The sequence below is a fragment of the Manis pentadactyla genome, chromosome 2 (assembly GCF_030020395.1).
Source record: "Manis pentadactyla isolate mManPen7 chromosome 2, mManPen7.hap1, whole genome shotgun sequence".
Taxonomy (NCBI): Eukaryota; Metazoa; Chordata; class Mammalia; order Pholidota; family Manidae; genus Manis; species Manis pentadactyla.
In genome coordinates this window covers 213478894-213502448 of record NC_080020.1, presented here as the reverse complement: position 1 = coordinate 213502448, position 23555 = coordinate 213478894, and the positions used below count along the sequence as shown (strand labels likewise).

Genomic DNA, 23555 nt, shown 5'->3' with positions numbered 1-23555 from the left:
AGCTAGTTGTTTTCCTCATTAACCCTGCAAAATGCATATTATTAACAATGCCTAATAGGTAACTTGTATTGAATACTTACTGTACCCAGTTCTTTAAACTAAAAAAAAAAAGACTTTTTTTATTATTTCGTTATCATAAGTCAGGACACAGAGGCTCCAAAAGTTAAATAGCCTCAGGTCACATAGCTAGTGTGAGTCTGAATCAGGTCTTAATCCAGGTCTGTTCTCCAGTGTTTTAAATTGCACTCTCAACCGTCCTTTCTGCCATCAGGAACATGTAAGAATCCTGCCTTTATAAAAAAAGAAAATCCTCATTTGACTATTGTCCCTTCCAGTTGCTGAATTTTCATTTTCTTCATTTCTTAATCATTGCCACATTTTTTTAAAAAAGTGGGGGGGGTTTCACACCTCCTGCATATCATTTCCAGCACATCACTCCTTTAATGCTATTGAGTCTAGTTTCCATTTATTCCCACCACTTCACTGAAGTGTATTGCTTTATTCACCAGTCAGGTTCGATTTCTAATCAGCTTTGAACTTCTTACTGAAATAGCTGTGCCATGTAATTTTTTTTTAAATTTTGGTATCATTAATCTACAATTATATGAACATTATGATTACTATGTGCCATGTAATTTCACAAACACTGTAGCACCTAGCACATGCCTGGGGTTAAAAGTGTTCTGTAGACATTAGATGATTCAGTTTGAAACAAGTATTTAAAATATCCAAATGCTGGAGACTTGATAACAGCCTCAGCAAAACTTCCAAGAATTTTGCCAGAATATTTTTCTTAAATTAGCTGTATTGTTTTTCAGTATTAGATTCTGTGGTTATGATAGAGAAAAATGCTGTAGTCATTTCAGTAAGGATTCTTTTTTAAGAGTTATTTTTCAGCAAAAAAGGTGGTACACCATTTTTCTTCCCCTAAACAAAGGCTTATTTAATCACCAAGTTACACTTTGTGCACATGTACACTGCAAATGCCAAAATTAAATTTTTATAAAGTGTAATAAACTTTGTTTTCCTGGCAAGGTGACGAAAAGTAATATTGGAATGTTACCATGTGCCAGGTATTTTATACATGAGTTCATTTAATCTTTAAAACAGTTCCGTTGTAGCTACAAAATATGGGGCTTTGGTGTCAGACAGTGCTGGATCTAAGTCCTAGCTTTATCACACACTAATTCTGTGGCTATTGGCAAATTTCTTAACTTCCCTAAGCCTCAAATTTCTCATCTAGAAAATAAGGATAAAATAATGCCCACCTTACAGAAATGTTTTGAGAATTTAAAACTTTTAACACAGTGTCTGGCACATATTAAGTGATCAGTATGAGGCTACAATTATAGGGAAGTTAAGGCTTATCCGCCTGCCATGAATTGCCAGTGAATAATGCTATTAGATTTTTCGTATAGACAGAGCATCCTCTCTACTGCTTCTCTTGTCTGATCCCGTGAACCACCACCTGTATCACTCCGTAGAGAATAAATTATTTCAGATGCCTGTAAATTAGCTGTGATCTATTTACCAGAAACAACACACAAGCAAAAAATCCCAAACATCCTATTGAAATATGAATTGTGGTCTGATTTTTTTTCATGTTGGTAAAGTCCACAAAAACACTCATTAAAAGATTTTGCCATACAAGCATAGTTTCTTCTGGTTCCACTTCCTTCCCTGTCTCTTGCCCTTCCCTGTCTCTTGCCCTTCCCTGAAATGACCTGTATTTTAATTTACCTTTCATTCTTTTCCTCTTGCTTACCATCGGAACTCTCATTCCAATAGGAGCATATCCAAATAGGAGCAGAATTAAAAGCTATCTCAAGATGGAATTTGACCAAGAATGTAGCATTGATAGTTTCTCTCCTGAAGCTCCTTCTTCGCAACTTTCTTGCCTGTGTTTGCTTATTAACCTCAATGAATCTCTTATTTCAGACATTTCTTTGTCTGTTTTCTCACATTTCATATGAAGTATCCAAACACATACATAAAGGTTTAGTAGAATAGTGTAAAGCTACATATGATATTTACCTTTTCAATTGATAAACTTTGCATTCCATGTCATGATAAATCCATGGTTGTTTTACTACAACAACACTATTTTAAGTTACTTAACATTAACTAAATTTACCTTCTGGGAGATATACCACAATTATTCTACATTCTGGTACATTCACCAGTGAGCCTAGTCCCCACACTCCAATTTGAGAAGACTAATTTTTTCCTTCTAGATTGTAAGTAAGGCTGCTCTTCAAAATAAAAAGATGCAGATGAGGTGTATAGGAAAGAGCAAAGTTCTTACACAAGTCTCAAGGCTCAATTTATCACCTATTCCTTTTTCTGTGGAGTTTGTAGCACCCCACCCCCAACTCCATAACTGCCTTCAGTTTGATTGGACCTTAGGATCTAGAAAGAAAGATTGGGGTTGGAGGGGTATGGGGGGGAAAAGGGAAACAAAATGGAGCAGAAGCAATTACAGAATTAATTGAATAGTTTCCTCTGACTAGTTCTTCATAATCTAGCCCCATAGTGCCTAATCTGGTAGCCACTTGCCCCTTGTGGCTATTAAACATTTGTGACTGCTGCAACTGAAAAATTGAATTTTTACTTCAATTTATCATACTAAAAGAGTGTAAAATATTTTTCCCTTACACACTTCATTGTTCACTTTAACTGTTGGAAATTTGGCATCCAAATTGAGATACACTGTAAATATAAACACACATCAGATTTTAAAGACTTACAATGAAAAAAAAAGAATGCAAAAGAGCTCATTAGTTTTTTTATTGATCACATGTTAAAATGATATTTTGGATATACTAGGTTACATAAAATGTATTACTAGAATTCATTTTCTTATTTATTTGTACTTTAATGTGGCTTTAAAAACATAAAATTACATATGTGGCTCACATTATATTGGACAGTTCTGGTCTAGCCCCATTATATCCAATCTTATTTTCCATTCCTTCCTTCAGCAGGAAAGTTTCTGAGGGTCAGGAAAGAGAATCTGTACCTAACTCCTTGAACACCAAGGGAGGCATGGCTGCCTGGGTCACTGTGAGTTATGGATTCAGAGATTCTCATTAGGGTCTCAGAATAGTTTCCTGTTTTACCTATTCATACCTCTATTTCTTATTACCCTATGAGTACTTTGACCATAAAAGTAATATTAACAATAGTAATTATGTGACCTAATTACCACCAAATGTGGTAGTGATTATGCATACTGTTAAATGTTGATGAATTAATTTTTGTTTCAAATTTTATTAGATTTTAGCACTGCATATTCATGTACACTTACAGTCAGCCACTCAGATAGCATGGTCATACACTCAACTTTAAAAATTAGAGGGATCGATTTATGAGAACCCTCAAAGCATATATACCATACATTTCTTTGCTAGAATTGTTTTTAACTTTTCAATAAATACTAATAAATGCTTGTTGAACAACTGAATTTGTACCATATCAAGGAATTTACTAGTAAGAAAATGTTTTTTTGTGTTTGGGATTGCTTTTTAATATAATACTTGGTGTTGATAATTCTGGACATAGTTTTCTTTATTCTATACAAAATTTGAGATGGCATGTAACAACCATACGATAAAATTATGTCAATACAAGCCGAATAAACTTATCAGGAAAAGAGAATATCGTAATAGATTATAAACTCAGCAGTTTCTATAATTAACTTGCAAATTTGTTTTGTTTTGAGTTCCATAATAGTCAAAGCAGAATGGTATACAGGACTTTATTATTTGGGAAAAGGAGGTATACCTGTTATGCAAAGAAAGCATAGCTTTTCTTAGCACTGAATTCTAAAAGCAGTTTCTCACGTGAGTCACTATCACAAATAACATCTTAGTAGCAAGTTCAGTAACATTTCATATGACTACATCTAGTTATGTCATCCAATGGTTGTTTTTAATACAGAAATGAACAAGAGTGTGATAAATAATTGTATGTTTTGTTTTTTACAGGAATCTTTGGAAACTAAAATGAGGCATAATCCTCTGTGTTGTGAGACACCATCTACTGTCACTGTTCATGTAAAATCAGGGTCAAATAGATCACGTCAGCCTAAAAACCTCATTAATCTGAAGCGTCCTATTTTTAAAGATAGCTGGCCAGCATCTGAAAAAAATGTACATAATAACAACAAGTCTAAACGTCCCAAAGGACCCTGTCTAGTTATACAGCGTCAGGAAATGACTGCTTTCTTTAAGTTATTTGGTAGGTCTAAAATGTAGTAATAGTAGTAAATATAAAGTACTTAAAAATGAGAGTATAAAGATCTGTTTTATGTTTTCATAATGATGACGATACTGTTTTCTATGTCAAATTTTCTATCTCCAACCACATTTATTTTTGTTCTACTTAGCTTTTTTTATTTTCAATGTTGAGTTTTTGTTCTGTTTTAATTGCTTTTGGATTAAAAATTCAGATTTATCTAGCTTCTAGACTCCTTAAATCCAACTGTCAAATGTAAATTCTGGGCAGTCCAAGTTCATAGCATGAGTTTTGTTTGACCTAAAGTCTCAGGTGAGCCAACCGACCCAGTTTGACTTGGGTCTGTGGGGTTTCCCAGAACTTTTATTGCTGAAACTGAGTAAACTGGGAAGGTTAGTTAACCTAGAGAAGTTTCAGTATATCTGGAGAATGCTGTTAAAAAATTAATCGTGCTTTATTATCATAAGTATGAGATTGTTCAGATCATGAGACAGTGCTGTTTTGCTGATAAATTTCTTAAAAATAACCAAAAAGAAACTTCTTACAGTATACTTCTGGCCAAGAAAGAAAAAGAATTTTTTTTTAGGTAAGGTAGTCAGGTAGACAAATTAATATAAAGGGTAGAATAGATAGATGCTGGCATCTATCTGTGGGAATGAATCAAGTCAGGAAGATATCACAGTCTGGTAGATCTAGGTAGAGGCTTCCTTGTTTATAGAGGAACACAGATATAGATGCATACATATAAAAGGAGAGAGTTGGGGATCAGAGTATTTGCCCTGATGAGAGGACAGAAATCTTTAAGAAAAAGAAAAAAGAAAAGAGGGCAAGCTGGTTAAATATTTAAAGGAAAGCCAAATAATAAGAAGAAAAATGTACTATAAGTAGGAAAATGTTAACTCTAAGAATGTTCCATGTCAGAATCTAGAATGCTGTTAATACAAGTTTTCCTCTCTCTTTATTAACAGTAAATCAACATTATTACCTATAAACTTTTTTATTTTTCATAACTGATCAAGAGAAGAGAAAAGATCTGGCTGTACCATTTTAGGTAATTTAAGAAAAAGAAATGGGATTAACAAGGCAAAATTACTTTTTCTCAGAAAATCCGTACTTATTTGTACAACTTCCCATATATTTGACTACATTTATGCTATTTCTAAGATATAACATTGAATGTAAAAGTTGTGGCTTGTTACTTAAAATGAATGGAGGAAATAGAAAACACACATTTTCTCAGACTATATTCTAATAACTACCCATATATTTTGGGATTGTATATTTTAGCCTTTTAAAATCAAAATAAGTATTTTTGACCTACTTTTTGGATATTAATCTCTTTTTTTTATGCCTCTATATCTTCTTCACCTATTTCGCCTACTCACCCCAACCCCTCCCTCTTGGTAATAACCACAAGTCACTTCTCATTGTCTTTGAATCAATTACTGTTTTGTTGATTTTGTTTTGTTTTAAATTCTACATGTAAGTGAGATCATATGATATTTGTCTTTCTCTGTCTGACTTACTTCACTTAGCATAACACCTTCTAGGTCCATCCATGTTGTTGTAAATGACAGGATTTCTTTCTTTTTTGTGATTGAATAATATTCCATTGTGTGTATATACCTCCTTCTCTGCATCCATTCATCTTTTGAGGGACACTTTGGTTACCTCCATATGTTGGCTAGGGTAAATAATGCAGCAGTAAGCACAGGTGCATATGTCTTTTCAAATCAGAGATTTTGTATTCTTTGGGTAAATTCCTGAAAGTGTAATTACTGGGTCATATGATATTTCTAATTTTAGTATTTTGAGGAACCTCCATACTGCTTTCCATAGTGTCTGCACCAAATCACATTCCTACCACCAGTGTAGGAGGGTTCCCTTTTCTCTGCATCCTCGCCAATGCTTCTTTCTTGTCTTTTGGATAGTGGCCATTCTGACTGGTGTGAGGTGATATCCATTGTGGTTTTGGTTTGCATTTCCCTGATGATTGGGATATAGAACATCTTTTCATGTATCTGTTGACAATCTGTATGTCTTCTTTGGGCCTCTGCCCATTTTTTAATTGGATTATTTGTTTTTTTGATGTTGAATCTTATGAGTTCTTAACATATTTTGCATGTTTACCCACTTATCAGATACATCATTTGCAAACATATTCACCCATACTGTAGGTTACCTTTTTGTTTTGTTGATCATTTCCTTTGATGTACAGAAGCTTCTTAGTCTGATGTAGTCCCATTTATTTGTGCTTCCGTTTCCTGATATTAACCTTTTTTAACAGTATTTCTACTTGATCCTTTTTCATAATACTCAGTTTTTCCAAAATTGTTAATTATAGATAACTAAAGAATTGTGAATCTTCTTCATATATACATATTTATATGTATTCAGATGATACACAAATGGACAGAAGTAAATAGGAGGAAAGAAGAAGAATCTAAAACTAAAAATACCCTGGGACCTAAAAGGAGAAAAGTAGTAGGAAAAGTAAAACATATTTAGAAAAAAGAGTTTTCATTAAGTCATTATTTCTTAAAGACTGAGTTATCTGTTATCAGATTCCATTTCCACCTATTAAAGATTGATTTTGGAAAGTAACAAAGAGGTAATCTAGAGTTATTCAAGACATATTTCTCAAAGAGCTATTGGGATAGTCAATAAACCAAACACTTATACCATTTCACCTCCAATCTGAGCTATATATTACAGCAAATTGGATGGGAAACCAAAAAATAAAGGAGTAGCTTTTTGTACTGTGCCTGCAATGGTAAATATACCAAAGAACTGAAAACTACGCCTTGGACAATGCTGGTCTTGCCGTTTTTGTTTGATTTCTAAGCATCATTTATAATCTCCTTATGTAGAAATTAATTCCTCAGAAAGGAAACATTCTATTTTTAAAAGACAAGTTATGGCTATCTTTTGTTGTAGATGATGATTTAATTCAAGATTTCTTGTGGATGGACTGCTGCTGTAAAATTGCAGATAAGGTAAATTTGGTAACATATAATCATTAACCAGCATTATTATGTTGCTAGACCATCAGAACTTTAACAAAATCTTACAAGAATTTTCCATTTTATTAATTAAGGTAGGAAAAGAACTAGCCTGCATTGCTTCTTCAAAGTGGAAACCTTACACAATAATTTTTGAAATTAGCATACACCATAGATTAATTCTATCCTTGAGGAATTAGACTATTGTTGATTAGATTTAAATGACCTTAAGTGCCTATCTGTTTGAAAATAATCAGTATAGACTTAATACATTTTGATCAGAATTATTACCTTCTATCAGTTGTGGAGAAAGAATATTCTGAGATTCATTCCACTAAGGTAGTCTTTTATACAATTTAATATTTTGTAGGTTATTTAGATAAAATATATCCCGGTAATCTTTTTGAGTAAAATTACTTATCATGTTCTCTATTTAGGAATCAATGTTTCATAAAAGAACAGTGTGATGTAAGAATATCCTTACACACTAGGGACCTTGGTGTTTCTATGCTCTTTTGATTTAGTTAAGCAGTTATGATTTCAAGTTTGTAAATGCCATCTTAAACCAGGTAGTCATATCAGAAAATTCAGCATGACTTCACATCACACTTAATGTTCTAACCAACAAAAAAGGGAATGAACAGAAGACTAGCTTATGATACCACTAAGTTAATATTGATATGAACTTTTAAATTTCAAGGTTAAGGTAACAAAGATAAACTTGGAGAAGGTGGGGGGTTTTTATTTTTTAATTTTGGAAAATTTCAAATATATATACCTTAGGGTAGAGAAAATAGAACAAAGACCTCCCATGTGCCTGTCATCTTGCTACAAACCATCATTAACTCATGACCATTCTTGTTTCCTCTAATCCCTTGCCCCAAAACAGGATTATTTTGAAGCAAATCCCAGACATCCTAAAATTTTATCCAAAAATATTTCAAGATGTATCTCTAAAAGACGTCTTTTAAAACATAATCACAATGTCACTAACACTTTAAAATAAATTAATAGTAATGCCTTAATATCAAATATCTGGTTCATAAGGAGTTGAAGTACATTACAGTAATTAAAGTTGTTGGACAGCAGAGGGCAGTGCTTTTAAAGTAACTAGCCAGGACTATGTTAACATTTCAAGAAATGAGTCCTCTACTGATAGTTTATCTTGAAAACTTGGAATCCCCTTTGTGGCCAATCCTCTGAAGGTAAGATGAATAGGCATTTTATGAGAGGAAATCGAATACATCCATAGCATAACTTGTTTTGAATTTGAACAGGTAGAGCCTAATATCAGGCTAAACGTGTCTTTCTAACATGCATTTAAAGCACATTTTTTCCCAGTGAAAACAGAGCCACGTTATTCTAATTTCTGCCTAGAAATTACTTTAAAAAGCAAATATGGATGTCTGCAACTAAAAGGGTTCAGAATAAGAATTTTGTGTATACATGTTAGGCCAATGTGGCAACATATTAATATATTTGGAGAATGTAGGTGAAGGATGTATAGCTATTTGTTTTATTTTTATTTCAACTTCTCTATAGGTTTGAAATTTAAAATAGAAAAAAATTGGGTTTTTGGTTTAAAAATATTGACTAATAAAATTTAGGAGTTCATTCTAGTTATAATCCTAATCATGATAAATGGTCTGGAACTATTTCTCACTGTTCATATGAATTATAGGGAGCTAAGAAATAAGGACTAAAAACAAGGTATTTCTATAGTAAGGATAAATAATGCTTTATTGTTTCATTATTCATCTTAAAGGTAACTATTTTAAAGCAGTTTTACTTAGGAAAGCAAAACATTATTAATTTTTAACTTTTTTCTCTTTAGTATCTTTTGGCTATGACCTTTGTTTATTTCAAGAGAGCTAAATTTACTATAAGTGAACATACCAGGACAAATTTCTTTATTGCTCTGTAAGTATGCTTTCTACTAAGTGACTTTTGTGGTAGTTATTTATAAATATATGATACCTTACTTTAAACAGGCTGTTTCTATTTTCATTTCATCTTATCCTGCTATATGCCTAAAATTTATTATTCAGTATTTCACTTGATTTTGTATTATACTTTTTACATTTTTCATAATGCTCCATATAAATTATCTCAGTTTCAAATGTCTATCTCAAAGTTACAACCTTTTCTACCCAATACCTGGATATATTGCCACAGTTGGAAACCTATGAATATAATTTTAAGCACTTAATTAGAGACCTACATATAAAAATACTTCAGTTAAATACCACAACAGCTTTTAGCATTGAAGAATAATTTTTTACTTAGTCTGTTTAATTCAGAATCAGAGTGGTTCAAGAAATAGGACTGGAAGAAACTGATTTCTGCATATATTTAAGAGACACATTTCACCATGCATAGAGAAAAATGCACTCAATATAAAATTTGGTGTTGATTGCTAACTTGGGGAATATAATAGTACTATCTAAAACGATTATGTGCAAGGCACCTCAAAGCTCATTTTTCTAAGTTCATTTCTTCCCTGTGAGATATATTTGTTAATTATCTCCATTTATAGATGGGGAAATTGAGACTTGGGAAGATTAAGCACTTTCCAAGATCATGAAAGTTAGTAAGCAACAGAGCTGAGAGGCAAATTCAGGTGTGACTTGGCCAATAGCCAGATTCAGCCATTGACCAACTAAGGTATATTGCTGTTTATATATCTCTTAGTATTGTATTATCTAAGTATGTTGATACAATATCTATCTTGTAATTTTTTTCTCACCTAAAAATTACAAACCAATCAAAAGAAGCTTTAGTTTAAATCTTAATAGATGCCTGAAATTGGATTTGTATTTTTTTGGTAGTCATTACCAGTAAAGCACTGTCAGCTTATCCGATGTAGTGAAGTTGCATTACATGTTGTATTACAAGCTCCATATTAAAAATAATATGAATTAGAATTTCCATTTTGTATCTAAACATACTTTTTGTTCTGACTCAAGGGTGTTCTTTCCACTAAATAGTTGTTCTCATTAAATATTTTCTCAAACAATGTAACTCAAGTTCTTTTCTATATATTCTTGTAATACTTCTATTATCATGTGCTATATTCTCTTTTACAGTTATTTGTTTTATACTTCGTTGCCTCTTCTACTTGAACATAGGCTCCTAACAGCAAGGAACATGTATCTTACTTTATCTGCATCCTTCAGTGACTAACATATAGAACATTCTTAATTCTTTATTCAAATAAACATAATTAACTATTATGAAAAAGAAATGGACTCTGCTTCAGGAAAATTATTTCAAATTAGAAGACAACTTACATGTATACTACAAATATTTCCTCATATTAAGCCTAAAAAATTATTAATCTAGAATAGAATCATGATGTATTCCTGATACCATAGTACATGATATATTTTCCATGTTTCACTTAGCACACATAAAAAGGGCCAACTACTAGCTCTGTTTACCCTTTACTACGAACTACCAGAATACTAAAGTAAGAAATTATGTAATTTCACAGAGAACATGATTTGACTTGTATAACTGAATGGGTTTAACAATGAGGTGCTTTAAGATAGGTAATATTAAATTTAGGGAGGAAAAGTATTATGTAGGTCTTCATTTATATTAATGTAACTAAACATATACATGGTTTTTAAAAATACATGAGTGTATACAATTAAAAAGTAAGTCTTCCTCATATCTTGGCATCCCTCCTCAAGGACAATTAAAGTTTCATTGTATCTGTCTAGAAATAATTCTCTACACATGAACTCGTGTATATTACATGAACAGAAGTGTACTATATACTCCTGTGCCATATAAAATGTTTAATGTGGAATATCTACAAAAGAATAGTGTGTGTGTATGTGTGTGAAATAAAAGCAAAACAAATACTCGTGTAACATGACTTATAGAATATTGCCAAAATCTTAGAAGCTCACAGTACCCAGTTTCCCAATTAAAGTCCCCTCCCTTCCACATATAATTGTCTTGCTTTCTTCCTTTTCTTTATTCTCTTCATATACCTCTAAAAAGCATATTATTTTGTTTTTCCTGTTTTTGAGCTACATAAAAAATCATGTACTATTCTGTATTCCTTCTGCTTTAGGATACTATGAATCTGATTAATTTATACTGATACGTGTAGCTATAGTTCATTTTCACTGCAGAATAATATAGTTGCTTATATATTTGGATTTTTTCTACTACCTTGTTACATATTTTCTCTGTGTCCCACTTTTTCTGTTTCTTCTTTCCCCTCCACTTTTGTCTGCTTTTTATTGAGATTTTTTAATTTTTATTTTTGACACTCTTTTTTCCCCTACTTGTTTGGAAATTATGCAGTCTATATTTATTCTTTTAGCAATTACCCAATTTTTTTAATCACAGGAAACTTAATCATTTTAACTTTAATCACTCCCTAATTTATATTCTCTTGTTTTGCAATTCTGTAGTTCTACCTGATTCCCTCCAAACAGACATTATTATTGTTTTATACATTCAACATTTGTTTAGGTTTACCCACATATTTATATGTTTGCTTACTGTTCTTGCTTCTCAAACCTTCTACTTGGGACCATTTGACTTCCTTTCTGATTGCTTTTAAGACCTCTTTTTCTTTGCTGCTTGTCTATTAACTCCAGTATCTTCAGACTTGAGGGTCTGTTTCTATTCATGACGCCTTGTTCCCTTATGTGCTTTGTAATTTTTTTACTCTAAGTTGCCCATTTTTCTTGTAAAGTCAACTATGGGGCTTGCATTGTTTCCAGTAGGAAATCTGCTCCTTCCTTCCCCCCGTTCCTGTTTTTTTAAATATGTCTTTTTATTCCTCTGACTTTTAAGATTTTTTCTGTATCATCTGTTCTGAGCAGTTTGATTATGACATGTCTTGGTGTAATTTTTTTCATGTTTTGTGCTTTGGGGTTCTTTGAGCTTCTTTGTGGGTGTATAGTTTTCATCAACTTTTGAAATTTTTCAGTCATTATTTCTTCAAATATTTTTTCTACACACTCACTACCCTTTAGGGACATCAGTGTCACCTGTACTGTAATCTTGTAATTCTCTCAGCTCATTGATGCTCTTTCTCTGTGTGTTTCATGTTAGATAGTGTTTATTGTTATGTCTTCAATACAGAAAACTTTTCTTCTGTAATACTTAATATGCTATTACTCCCACTCAGTGTATTTTTCATTGTACAGGTAGTTTTCATCATTTTAAGTGAACTTTCAGTGTGTCTACTTACCTTACTGAACATCTGGAATAATTATATGTCCTCATCTGTTAGTTCTACCATGTGTATCAGTTTTGATTGTTCGATGATTCTAATTATGGGTTATGTTTTCCTGCTTCTGTGCATGCCTGATCCCCCATCAAGTATTTGGCAGGATACTGATTTCCATAAGCATATAATGCAACTCCCTGAGTGTGGGGCAGACCATAAGAAATTATTAGAAGGAACAGCCTAACATTCACCCATACCTGGAAATGGTGCCTGTTCCCACCAGCCAGAATGAAAACATTTGTAATTCACAGGATATTGAATAGAATACTCAGGAATGTCTTGCCTCAGTAGTGGGGAATAATTAGCCCAAGACTAACATTGCTCCAGATCCACTTAACAAATCATAAAAGCAAGACCTTAAAGGATCAGACTGTTTCCAAGTAACTTAACTACATCCCAAAACAAAGCTCAAGATTTATAGGAATACAAAAATATCAATTTCAATAAAGTAAAATTCACTGTATCTCCATTTTTAATCTACATTTCTTTAATTATGAGTAAGGTTGAACATCTTTTATGTGTTTCTAAGCAATTTGTACTTCAGTTTGTGTGAACTGCCATTCCTGTCCTTTACCCATTTCTTTTTTGAGTTGTTGGGTCTTCTTTGTTAGGTACCTGGCTAATACAGTTGAAGAAGATCAAGAAGAATCCAAATATGAAATTTTTCCATGGGCTTTAGGAAAGAACTGGAGAAAATTGTTCCCTAATTTCTTAAAGTTAAGGGACGAACTCTGGGATAGAATTGACTATAGAGCTATTGTAAGTAGGAGATGCTGTGAGGAGGTAAGGTTTTAAAATACTTCATATACATAATATGTCTTCTTTTTTTTTAACAATTTCATTTATTAAGGTATTATTGATATACACTTATTAAGATTTCACATGAAAAACAGTGTGATTACTACATTCACCCATATTACCAAGTCCCCCCCATACCCCATTGCAGTCACTGTCTACCAGTGTAGTAAGATGTCACAGAGTCACTACTTGTCTTCTCTGTGCTATATTGTTTTCCCCATGATCCCACACACACACGATGTGTATTAATCATACTAATCCTCAATCCCCTTCTCCCTTCCTCCCCACCTACGCTCTCCTTTGGTAACTGCTCTTCCCTTCTTGGAGTCTGTGAGTCTGCTACTATTTTGTTCCTTCATTTTTGCTTCGTTGTTATACTCCACAAATTAGGGAAATCATTTGGTATTTGTCTTTCTCTGCCTGACTTATTTTACTGAGCATAATACCCTCTAGCTCCATCCATGTTGTTGCAAATGGTAGGATTTGTTTCTTTCTTATGGCTGAATAGTATTCCATTGTATATATGTACCACCTCTTCTTTATCCATTCATCTACTGATGGACACTAAGGTTGGTTCCATATCTTGGCTATTGTAAAAAGTGCTGCAATAAACATAGGGGTGCATATGTCTTTTTGAATCTGAGAAGTTGTTTTCTTTGGGTAAATTCCTAGGAGTGGAATTCCCAGGTCAAATGGTATTTCTATTTTTAGTTTTTCGAGGAACCTTCATACTGCTTTCCACAATGGTTAAACTAGTTTACATTCCCATCAGCAGTGTAGGAGGGTTCCCCTTTCTCCGCATCCTCGCCAGTATTTGTTGTTCCTAGTCTTTTCTATGTTGGTCATCCTAACTGGTGTAAGGTGATATCTCATTGTGGTTTTAATTTGCATTTCCCTGATAATTAGTGATGTGAAACATCTTTTCATGTGCCCATTGGCCATCTGAATTTCTTCTTTGGAGAAGTGTCTCTTCATATCCTCTGCCCATTTTTTAATATGGTTATTTGCTTTTTGGATGTTGAGGTGTGTGAGTTCTTTATATGTTTTGGATGTTAACCCCTTGTCGGATATGGCGTTTACAAATATATTCTCCCATACTGTAGGATACCTTTTTGTTCTGCTGATGGTGTCCTTTGCTGTACAGAAGCTTTTTATCTTGATGTAGTTCCATTTGTCCATTTTTGCTTGTTTCCCTTGCCCAAGGAGGTACATTTAGGAAAAAATTGCTCATTTTTATATTCAGGATATTTTTGCCTATGTTGTCTTCTAAGAGTTTTATGGTTTCATGACTTACATTCAGTTCTTTGATCCATTTCAAGTTTACTTTTGTGTATGGGGTTAGACAATAATCCAGTCTTATTCTCTTGCATGTAACTATCCAGTTTTGCCAACACCAGTTGTTAACGAGGTTGTCATTTCTCCACTGTATATCCATGGCTCCTTTGTCATGTATTAATTGACCATATATGCTTGACTTTATATCTGGACTCTCTAGTCTTTTCCATTGGTCTGTGGATCTGTTCTTGTGCCAGTACCAAATTGTCTTGATTACTGTGGCCTTGTAGTACAGCTTGAAGTCAGGGAGCATAATTCCCCAGCTTTATTCTTCTTTCTCAGGATTGTTTTGGCTATTCAGGGTCTTTTGTGGTTCCATATGAATTTCAGAACTAAACTGTTTGCTCTAGTTTGTTGAAAAATGCCGTTGGTATTTTGATAGGAATTGCATTGAATCCGTAAATTGCTTTAGGCAGATGGCCATTTTGACAATATTAATTCTTCCTATCCATGAGCATGGGATATGTTTCCATTTATTGGTATCTTCTTTAATTTCTCTCATGAGTGTCTTGTAGTTTTTAGGGGCTAGGTCTTTCACTTCCTATGTTAGATTTATTTCCAGGTATTTTATTCTTTTTGATGCAATTGTGAATGGAATTGTTTTCCTGATTTCTCTTTCTGCTAGTTCATCGTTAGTGTATAGGAATGCAACAGATTTCTGTGTTAATTTTTTATCCTGCAACATTGCTGAATTCAGATATTAGATCTAGTAGTTTGGGAGTGGATTCTTTAGGGCTTTTTTGTGTACCATATCAGGTCATTTGCAAACAGAGACAGTTTAACTTCTTCCTTACCAATCTGGATGCCTTTTATTTCTTTGTGTTGTCTGATTGCCGTGGCTAGGACCTCCAGAACTACGTTGAATAAAAGTGGGGAGAGTGGGTATCCTTGTCTTGTTCCTGATCCTAAAGGAAAAGCTTTCAGCTTCTCATTGTTAAGTACAATGTTGGCTGTGGGTTTGTAATATATGGCCTTCATTATGTTGAGGTACTTGGTCTCTATACCCATTTTGTTGATAGTTTTGTTTGTTTTCTTGAAGGACTAGCTCCTGCTTTCATTGATTCTATTATTTTTTTCTTCTTGATTTTATTTATTTCCTCTCTAATCTTTATTATGTCACTCCTACTGACTTTGGGCCTCATCTGTTCTTTTCTAGTTTCGTTGTGAGTTTAGACTGTTCATTTGGGGTTGTTCTTCTTTCCTGAGGTAGGCCTGTATTGCCATATACTTCCCTCTTAGCATGGCCTTTGCTGCATCCCACAGGTTTTGCGGTGTTGAATTATTGTTGTCATTTGTCTCCATATATTGCTTGATCTTTTTTTTATTTGGTCATTGATCCATTGATCACTTAGGAGCATGTTATTAAGCCTCCATGTGTTTGTGGGCTTTTTTGTTTTGTGTAATTTATTTCTAGTTTCATACCTTTGTGATCTGAGAAGCTGGTTGGTACAATTTCAATCTTTTTAAATTTACTGAGGCTCTTTTTGTAGCCTAGTATATGATCTATTCTTGAAGTTCCATGTGCACTTGAGAAGAATGTGTATCCTGTTGCTTTTGGATGGTGTGTTCTGTAGATGTCCGTTAGGTCCATCTGTTCTAATATGTTGTTCAGTGCCTCTATTCTCTGTCTTGTTGATCTGTCCTTTGGAGTGAGTGGTGTGTTGAAGTCTCCTAAAATGAATGCATTGCATTCTATTTCCCCCTTTATGTTAGTATGTGTTTCACATATGTAGGTGATCCTGTGTTGTCCTGTATTGGGTGCATTCATATTTATAATAGTTATATCCTCTTGTTGGACTGACCCCTTTATCATTATGTAATGTCCTTCTTTGTCTCTTGTTACTTTCTTCGTTTTGAAGTCTATTTTCTCTCATACAAGTACTACAATTCCTGCTTTTTTCTCCCTATTAGTTGCATGAAATATCTTTTTTCCATCCTTTTACTTTCAGTCTGTGTATGTCTTTGGGTTTGAAGTGAGTCACTTGTAAGCAGCATATAGATGGGTTGTTTTATCCATACAGTGACTCTATGTATTTTGATTGGTGCATTCAGACCATTTACATTTAGAGTGATTATCGATAGGTATGTACTTATTGCATTGCAGGCTTTAGATATGTGGTTACCAAAGGTTCAAGGGTAATTCCCTTACTATCTAACAGTCTAATTTAACTCAATTAGTATGCTATTATAAACACAAACTAAAGGTTCTTTTTCTTTTCTCCTCTTTTTCCTTTCTCCTCCATTTTTTATATATTAGGTATCATATTCTGTACTCTTTGTCTATCCCTTGATTGACTTTGGGGGTAGTAGATTTGATTTTGCATCTGCTTAGTAATTGTTCTACTTTGCTGTGGTTTTATTTCCCCTGGTGACAGCTATTTAGCCTTAGGAATACTTCCATGTATAGGAGTCCCTCCAAAATGTACTGTAGAGGTAGTTTGTGGGAGGTAAATTCTCTCAGCTTTTGCTTATCTGAAAATTGTTTAATCCCTCCTTCAAATTTAAATGAAAACCTTGCCAGGTAGTGTATTCTTGGTTCGACACCCTTCTGCTTCATTGCATTAAATATGTCATGCCACTCCCTTCTGGCCTGTAAGGTTTCTGTTGAGAAATCTGATAGCCTGATGGGTTTTACTTTATATGTGATCTTTTTTCTCTCTCTAGCTGCTTTTAATATCCTTGATTTTGTCATTTTAATTATTATATGTCTTGGTGTTGTCTTCCTTGGGAGATCTGTGCACCCCATGGCCTGAGAGACTATCTCCTTCCCCAGACTGGGGAAGTTTTCAGCAATTACCTCCTCAATGACACTTTCTATCCCTTTTTTTCTCTCCTCTCTTCTGGTACCCCTATAATGCGAATATTGTTCTGATTGGATTGGTATCAATATTCTTTCATTCTTAGAAATCCTTTTTTCTCTCTGTGCCTCAGATTCTTTGTATTCCTCCTCTCTAATTCCTCTTCCATTTACTGTCTCCTCTACTATATCTAATCTGCTTGTAAATTCCTCTGTTGTATGTTTCATCTCAGATGTGGAATTTAATGATTGAATCTCCATCTTAAATTAGTTCCTGAGTTCTTGAATATTTTTCTGTACCTCCATGAGCATGTTTATGATTTTTATTTTGAACTCTCTTTCAGGAAGATTAGTGAGTTCATTTTCATTTGGCCCTTTTTCTGGGATTTGTGAGATTTTGGTCTGAACCAGGTTTCTCTGATGTTTCATATTTCTATGTGGTGCCCTCTAGTGCCCAGGAGCTCTAGTCTCTGGATCTGCTCAGTCCTTGGAGTGAGATTGACAATTGCAGGGGAGCAGCGCTGGCACCTGGAGGGAGGAAAGAGCTGTTTCCTGCTTCCCGGCTGCAGTGCCTGTCTCGTGTCAGAGCTGGTGGACCGAGCACACAGGTGTAAGCCTCTATGCTTTGCATCTATAACTGTTGTAGGCAGGGCCTCCCTCTGGCTGGCCTGATGCCAGCACAGTGAGTGCCTGGTTTGCAAGCTGGTGCTGGCAGGCCAGGAGGAAGGTGCAGCAGGCTGCGTATCACAGTGGGGGGCCTTGAAGCTGAGTAGCCAGCCAGGGGGACTGAGCACCTGAAGCTCCTCAAAGTTCCCAACCTGCTGGGCAGAGCATGCCCAGACAATGTTGTCCACCTATCCCTTCTACCACACAGCAAGCTCTGTGCAATCCCTGCTCCTTCAGCAGCCCTCTCACTGCTAAGAAGTCTCTCAGACTGCCCGCCTTTCCTTTGTCCCAGAGTAGCCAGATGTGGATCCCTGTTTTCCACAAATGGCTGGAATCTTAGTGTCTCAAGTATTCCACCTGTCTTAGCTTTCCAACCCCACTAATCTCCAGAGCACCATACAATGTAAGTTTGTGCTCCAAAGCAGATCTCCAGGGCTGGGTGTTCAGCAGTCCTAGGTTTCCTCCCCCTCTCTGCTCCATTTCTCTTCCTCCTGCCGGTGAGCTGGGTGGGGGAAGGACTTGGGTCCCGCCGGATCAAGGCTTTGGTATGTTACCCTCTTTCGTGATGTCTGCTCTGTTCTCCAGGTGTATCCAGTCTGGTGAAGCCTTCTTTCCTGTTGCTCTTTTAGGATTAGTTCTATTAACTATATTTTCATACTATATGTGGTTTTGGAAGGAGTTCTGTGTCTCACTTCTCATGCCGCCATCTTGAAGCGATCAAGATCGTTTTCATTTTTGACAGCAAAAACCTTTCTTTCCAAACAAAGCTTTACACCAACCTCAAAATTGAGGTTCTCTGCTGGCTTTGTTTTCCCTTAGCCCCTCCCAGAACCTCCAATATAACGTGTGAATCCTAGGGCTCCTCAAAACAATGTGAAAAAGCACTGGTCTAGGCAATTAATAAGGCACCATCTGGCTCTCAAATTCTACAATTCTCACTTACTTAGGGCCACTGATAACTGCTATAAACATTTTTGCTTAGAAGTAACATGCTGCTTATAAATTATAGACATCATGGAGTCAGCACATAGTACACTTCCCTAGCCTGACTTCTTAGATGGACATCATTTCCCAGATGCTTACTATGGGATATGAATTTTATGCATATCTAGCCCTCAGAACAATCCTGTGAGACAGTATCCCCATTTTAGACATGAAGAAATAGAGCCTCAAAAAGAAATTAACTTGCCCAGTATCATACAGCTAACAAATGGCAGAACCAGGTTGAGAAACAAATCTATCCTGACTCTAAAGGCAGTTTTATATCTGAGACTTTAGAGAACAGTACCTGATGTGTAGTGAGGAATCTTAAGTTCATTATAAGTAATTCTTCATCTAATTCATGCGACAGCCTTCTAAAATTGGCACTATTATTCTCTCCATATTACAGACAAGGAAACCGAGGAATAAAGAGTTTAAGTAACTTATCTGTGTTCTTACTATATCCCTTGCCATAATTGCAAACATTTTAAGATTAGCCTAATATACATTGTTGGAATCCTCAACTAAAAATATTATTTTCAACCTAATACATTCCAAAGTTAATTATGCGTTGTTTTGGACTGACTGTATTATCTTTCCCAAACTTAAAATATTCAGAACTGAAAAGCCTAGAGTTTTTTTTATCCCTATTTTCTATTAAAAATAATGTAAACATTTTGTCAGTTATTATCTTAAGGATCCAAGCAATGAATCACTTTATAGGTATTACTGACTTATCTGGAGATGCTTTTTTTTCTCCCAAACATCAGTAACTTAGATTTTTTATATCTAGTATTAGAGATAACTGTTCTTGAGTTACAATTTTTGTACTTACTTTTAAAGTATTACTCAAATCCTAAAAGAAAGCTTTCCACTATAGGTTATGGCCATTGCTCCAACCCATTATATATGGCAACGAGAACGCTCTGTGCACCACAGTGGAGCTGTTAGACACTACAACAGAGATGAAGTTCAACTGCCCCGGGGACCTAGTGCCACACCGGTAGATTGTTCACTCTGTGGTAAAAAAGGAAGATATGTTAGACTGGGATTGTCTTCATCATCATCTTCATCCAGTGATACAAAGGTGATGGAGAAACATTCCGTGAAATCACACAACTCATTCTCAATGGACACAATAGTTGATCCTTCTCATGCTTATAGCTGTTCTCAAGGTATGATTTAGTGATGTGTCAGAATTAGATTTATACAATAACTGTTAATTAGTTGTTAATAAATCCAAGTTATTTATTGACCTACAGTCAGTCTTTACAGGCAGGGGTAAAGAATAATCTGTATAACACAATATGAGTTAATTAGTATTATAAGTTTTCCTCTTTTCAGTTACTATTTGTCATGTCATTATCTGCTCTGTTAACTTACCTAAACTAAAAGATTTTTAATGTGACTTATGTTAAATTGAAACCTAATAAACATGGGTTTCAAAATGTTAAGTATTAAGTATTTTAAGAGCCTGAACTATTTTCTTTGCAATGTTTACTTTATGCAAAATAAGTTTCAAGAAAATTAATTTTCTTGTAATCTCACCATCCAGTTTTATCAGTGACTAACTTGGTTTTCTTCCATATACTCTTGTACATTAAGATATAATTGGCATGTAGTATAGTTTTAGATATGTAACAATGATTTGATATGTGTATATATTGGAAATGATTACCACAATAAGTAAACATTCATCATCAGTTACAATATTTTTTTGTGACAGGAACTTTTGAGATACACTCTCTCAACAACTTTCAAATGTACAATACAGTATCATTAACTACAGTCACCATGCTGTACATTACATCCTCAGGATTTATCTTGTAACTAGAAGTTTGTAACTTTTGACCACCTTCACTCATATCACACCCACCCCCCCATCCTTGACAACCCCGTCAGTTCTCTGAGTCTGGGACTTTTTAGATTCCACATGTTAAGTGAGATCACACAATATTTGTCTTTCTCTATCTGACTTATTTCACTTAGCATAGTGCTCTCAAGGTCCATCCATGTTGTCACAAGTGGCAGAATTTCCTTCTTTGTTAAGACTGATATTCCACTGTGTATGTATATATACATATTTCCCTTTATCTATTCATCCATCAATGGACATTTCCATGTCTTCACTATTGTATGTAAATAATGCTGCAGTGAACATGGGAGTACAGATATCTTTTCAAGGTATTTTGTTTCTTTTGAATGAATACCCAGAAGTAGAATTGCTGAATCATATAATTGTTTTGACTTTGAGGAATCTCCATACTGTTTTACATAGTGGCTGCAGCAATCTACATTACCACCAAGACTGTACAAGGGTTCCCTTTCCTCCACATCCTCACCAACATTTGTTGTCTTTTTGATAGTCATTCTAACAGGTATGAGATGATATCTCCTTGTGGTTTTCATTTGTATTTCCCTGATAATTAGTGATGTACCTTTTGGCCATTTTTATGTCATCTTTAGAAAAATGTCTTGAATGGTTTGGTTTTTTTTTTCTGCTGAGCTGTTTGAGTTCTTCATATATTTTGAACATTAACTCTTACCACATATATGGTTTACAAATATTTTCTCTGTTCTGTAGGCTGCCTTTTCATTTTTTTGATGGTTTCCTTTGCTGCACGGAAGTTTGTAGTCCTACTGTTTTTTTGTTGGCTTTGCTTTTATTGTCAACCTGAAAAAACTGTTGCCAAGACCAATGTCAAGGGGCTTAACTGTTTTCTTCTAGGAGTTTTATGGTTTTAGTTCTTACATTCAGGATTAATCCACTTTGAGTAGATTCTTGTGCATGGTTTAAGTGGTAAGACAGTGATCCAGTTCCATTCTTTTGAAAGTGGTTGTCCAATTTTTCCAAAACTATTTATTGGAGGGATTAACCATTTCCAATTTTTGGCTTTTATCATAAATTAATTGACTGTATTTGTGGGTTTATGTCTGGCCTTTCTATTCTGTTCCATTGATCTGTTCATCTGTTTTTATGCCAATATCATACTGCTTTGATTACTATAGTTTTATAATACTATACACTCTTCTATTTTCAATTAAAAAAAAATTAGAACCATAGTTTATCTAGGCCTGCTTTTTCCCACTTGTTATAAAGCATTTCCCAATGTCATCATTTAGTCTTTGAAATCCTGATTTTTCATCATGACATGGTATAAGTACCATAATTTATTTGCATATCTCATTTTTGTTGGGATTTAAGTGGCTTTGAACAATGTTATATTAGAAAATAATTATATTAACTAGAAATACTTTCAGTCAACCACACCGTAATTTTCTTTCAAGTTATATTTATAAAGGTAGAGTATTTCTCTGACATTTCTCAATTTGAAACAGAACCAGAATGATATACTACCACTAGTGATCCCTTTTATTTCTTATGAAGCATTCCAGATTTTCACAGGTCTGAAGACAGACCTGACAGATTTCTTAAGATTCTAATTCTATAATGAGACCTGATTATTTCAGAATTTCACCTATTTATTTTTACGACATCCTGATGAGATTAACAATAGCTAATGAAGTTTTACTAAAAGAGAAGCTAGACTCTTAATATTTGAGGGTAGGGGTCATGCCTCAGTCATTGTTCCATTCCCTGACAACAGGATTAACTAATATAATCTCTTCTCTTGCAACATCTCCAAGCATAATTTTTATTGGTTTACTCCTTTTTGAAATTAATATGATCTACCATAGGCTAAATGACAAAGAATTGGCCTTTTAGCATCTTTCCCCTCTTTCCCAGCAACTGTTACCTAGCTCTTTGATTCTTATTAATACCTAAGATTTACTAGATGTTTAAATGTTCCAGTCAATGTGTTACAGCACTTTACCTTTGTAATTTCATTTAATATTCACAGACAATCCTAAGGGAAATACTATTATCTCCATTTTGCAGATAAGGAAACTGAGACTTAGGTTAATTTGCCTAAGGTGTTGGTTCAGACATTTGAACCCAGGACTGTCTGACTCTAGACTACTCTAGACTAGTGGTGAAAGAATTAAGAACCAAGTCCCTGATGAAAGGTTATAAGGAGTGAATTGGGAAAGAATTCCAACCACAGTTTGAACAGGTATTTACAGAAAGAAGAACACAAGCAGTTATATTTTATCCAGACTAGCTCCTGTAGATACTAACAGTAGTAACACTCTATTTTTTATAGGCTTTGATATTGCAATAGAAAATCAGAGTAAGCCCAGGGAGTAAAGCCAGTCAGTTTGCTTGGGGAAAAAAAGCAGGTCTTTAAGGGACTGTGGATGAAAAGTGAGGCACCTGATTTAGGGGAGCTGTAAATCGAACTGTGCTTTCATCCTGTCCCTGGATGAAAGCTCTGGTTTAGGATGTGAAAGTCTCATACAGAAAGGAACAAGTATTTACTCATTACTGTTGTATTCAGAGTATTAATTCAAGGTTAAATGTAAAACCTTTTGTTTCAGGATGACAGAAAGCCATTATTATTGTGTGAGTGTTCAGATACTT

At 34.4% G+C, this 23555-nt stretch overlaps 1 protein-coding gene across 1 annotated transcript in view; it reads left to right on the top strand.

Annotated features, from left to right (window-relative positions):
- Positions 1-2912: 2912 nt before the first annotated feature.
- Positions 2913-23555, top strand: part of SPDYA (speedy/RINGO cell cycle regulator family member A) — a 21782-nt gene continuing 1139 nt past the window's right edge. Inside the window, exons 1-5 of the mRNA XM_036903591.2 lie at positions 2913-4239; positions 7174-7232; positions 9073-9158; positions 13107-13278; positions 19953-20247. Coding sequence (XP_036759486.2) covers positions 3921-4239; positions 7174-7232; positions 9073-9158; positions 13107-13278; positions 19953-20247 — 931 coding nt within the window. The 5' untranslated portion in view covers positions 2913-3920. The remainder of the gene's footprint in view (positions 4240-7173; positions 7233-9072; positions 9159-13106; positions 13279-19952; positions 20248-23555) is intronic.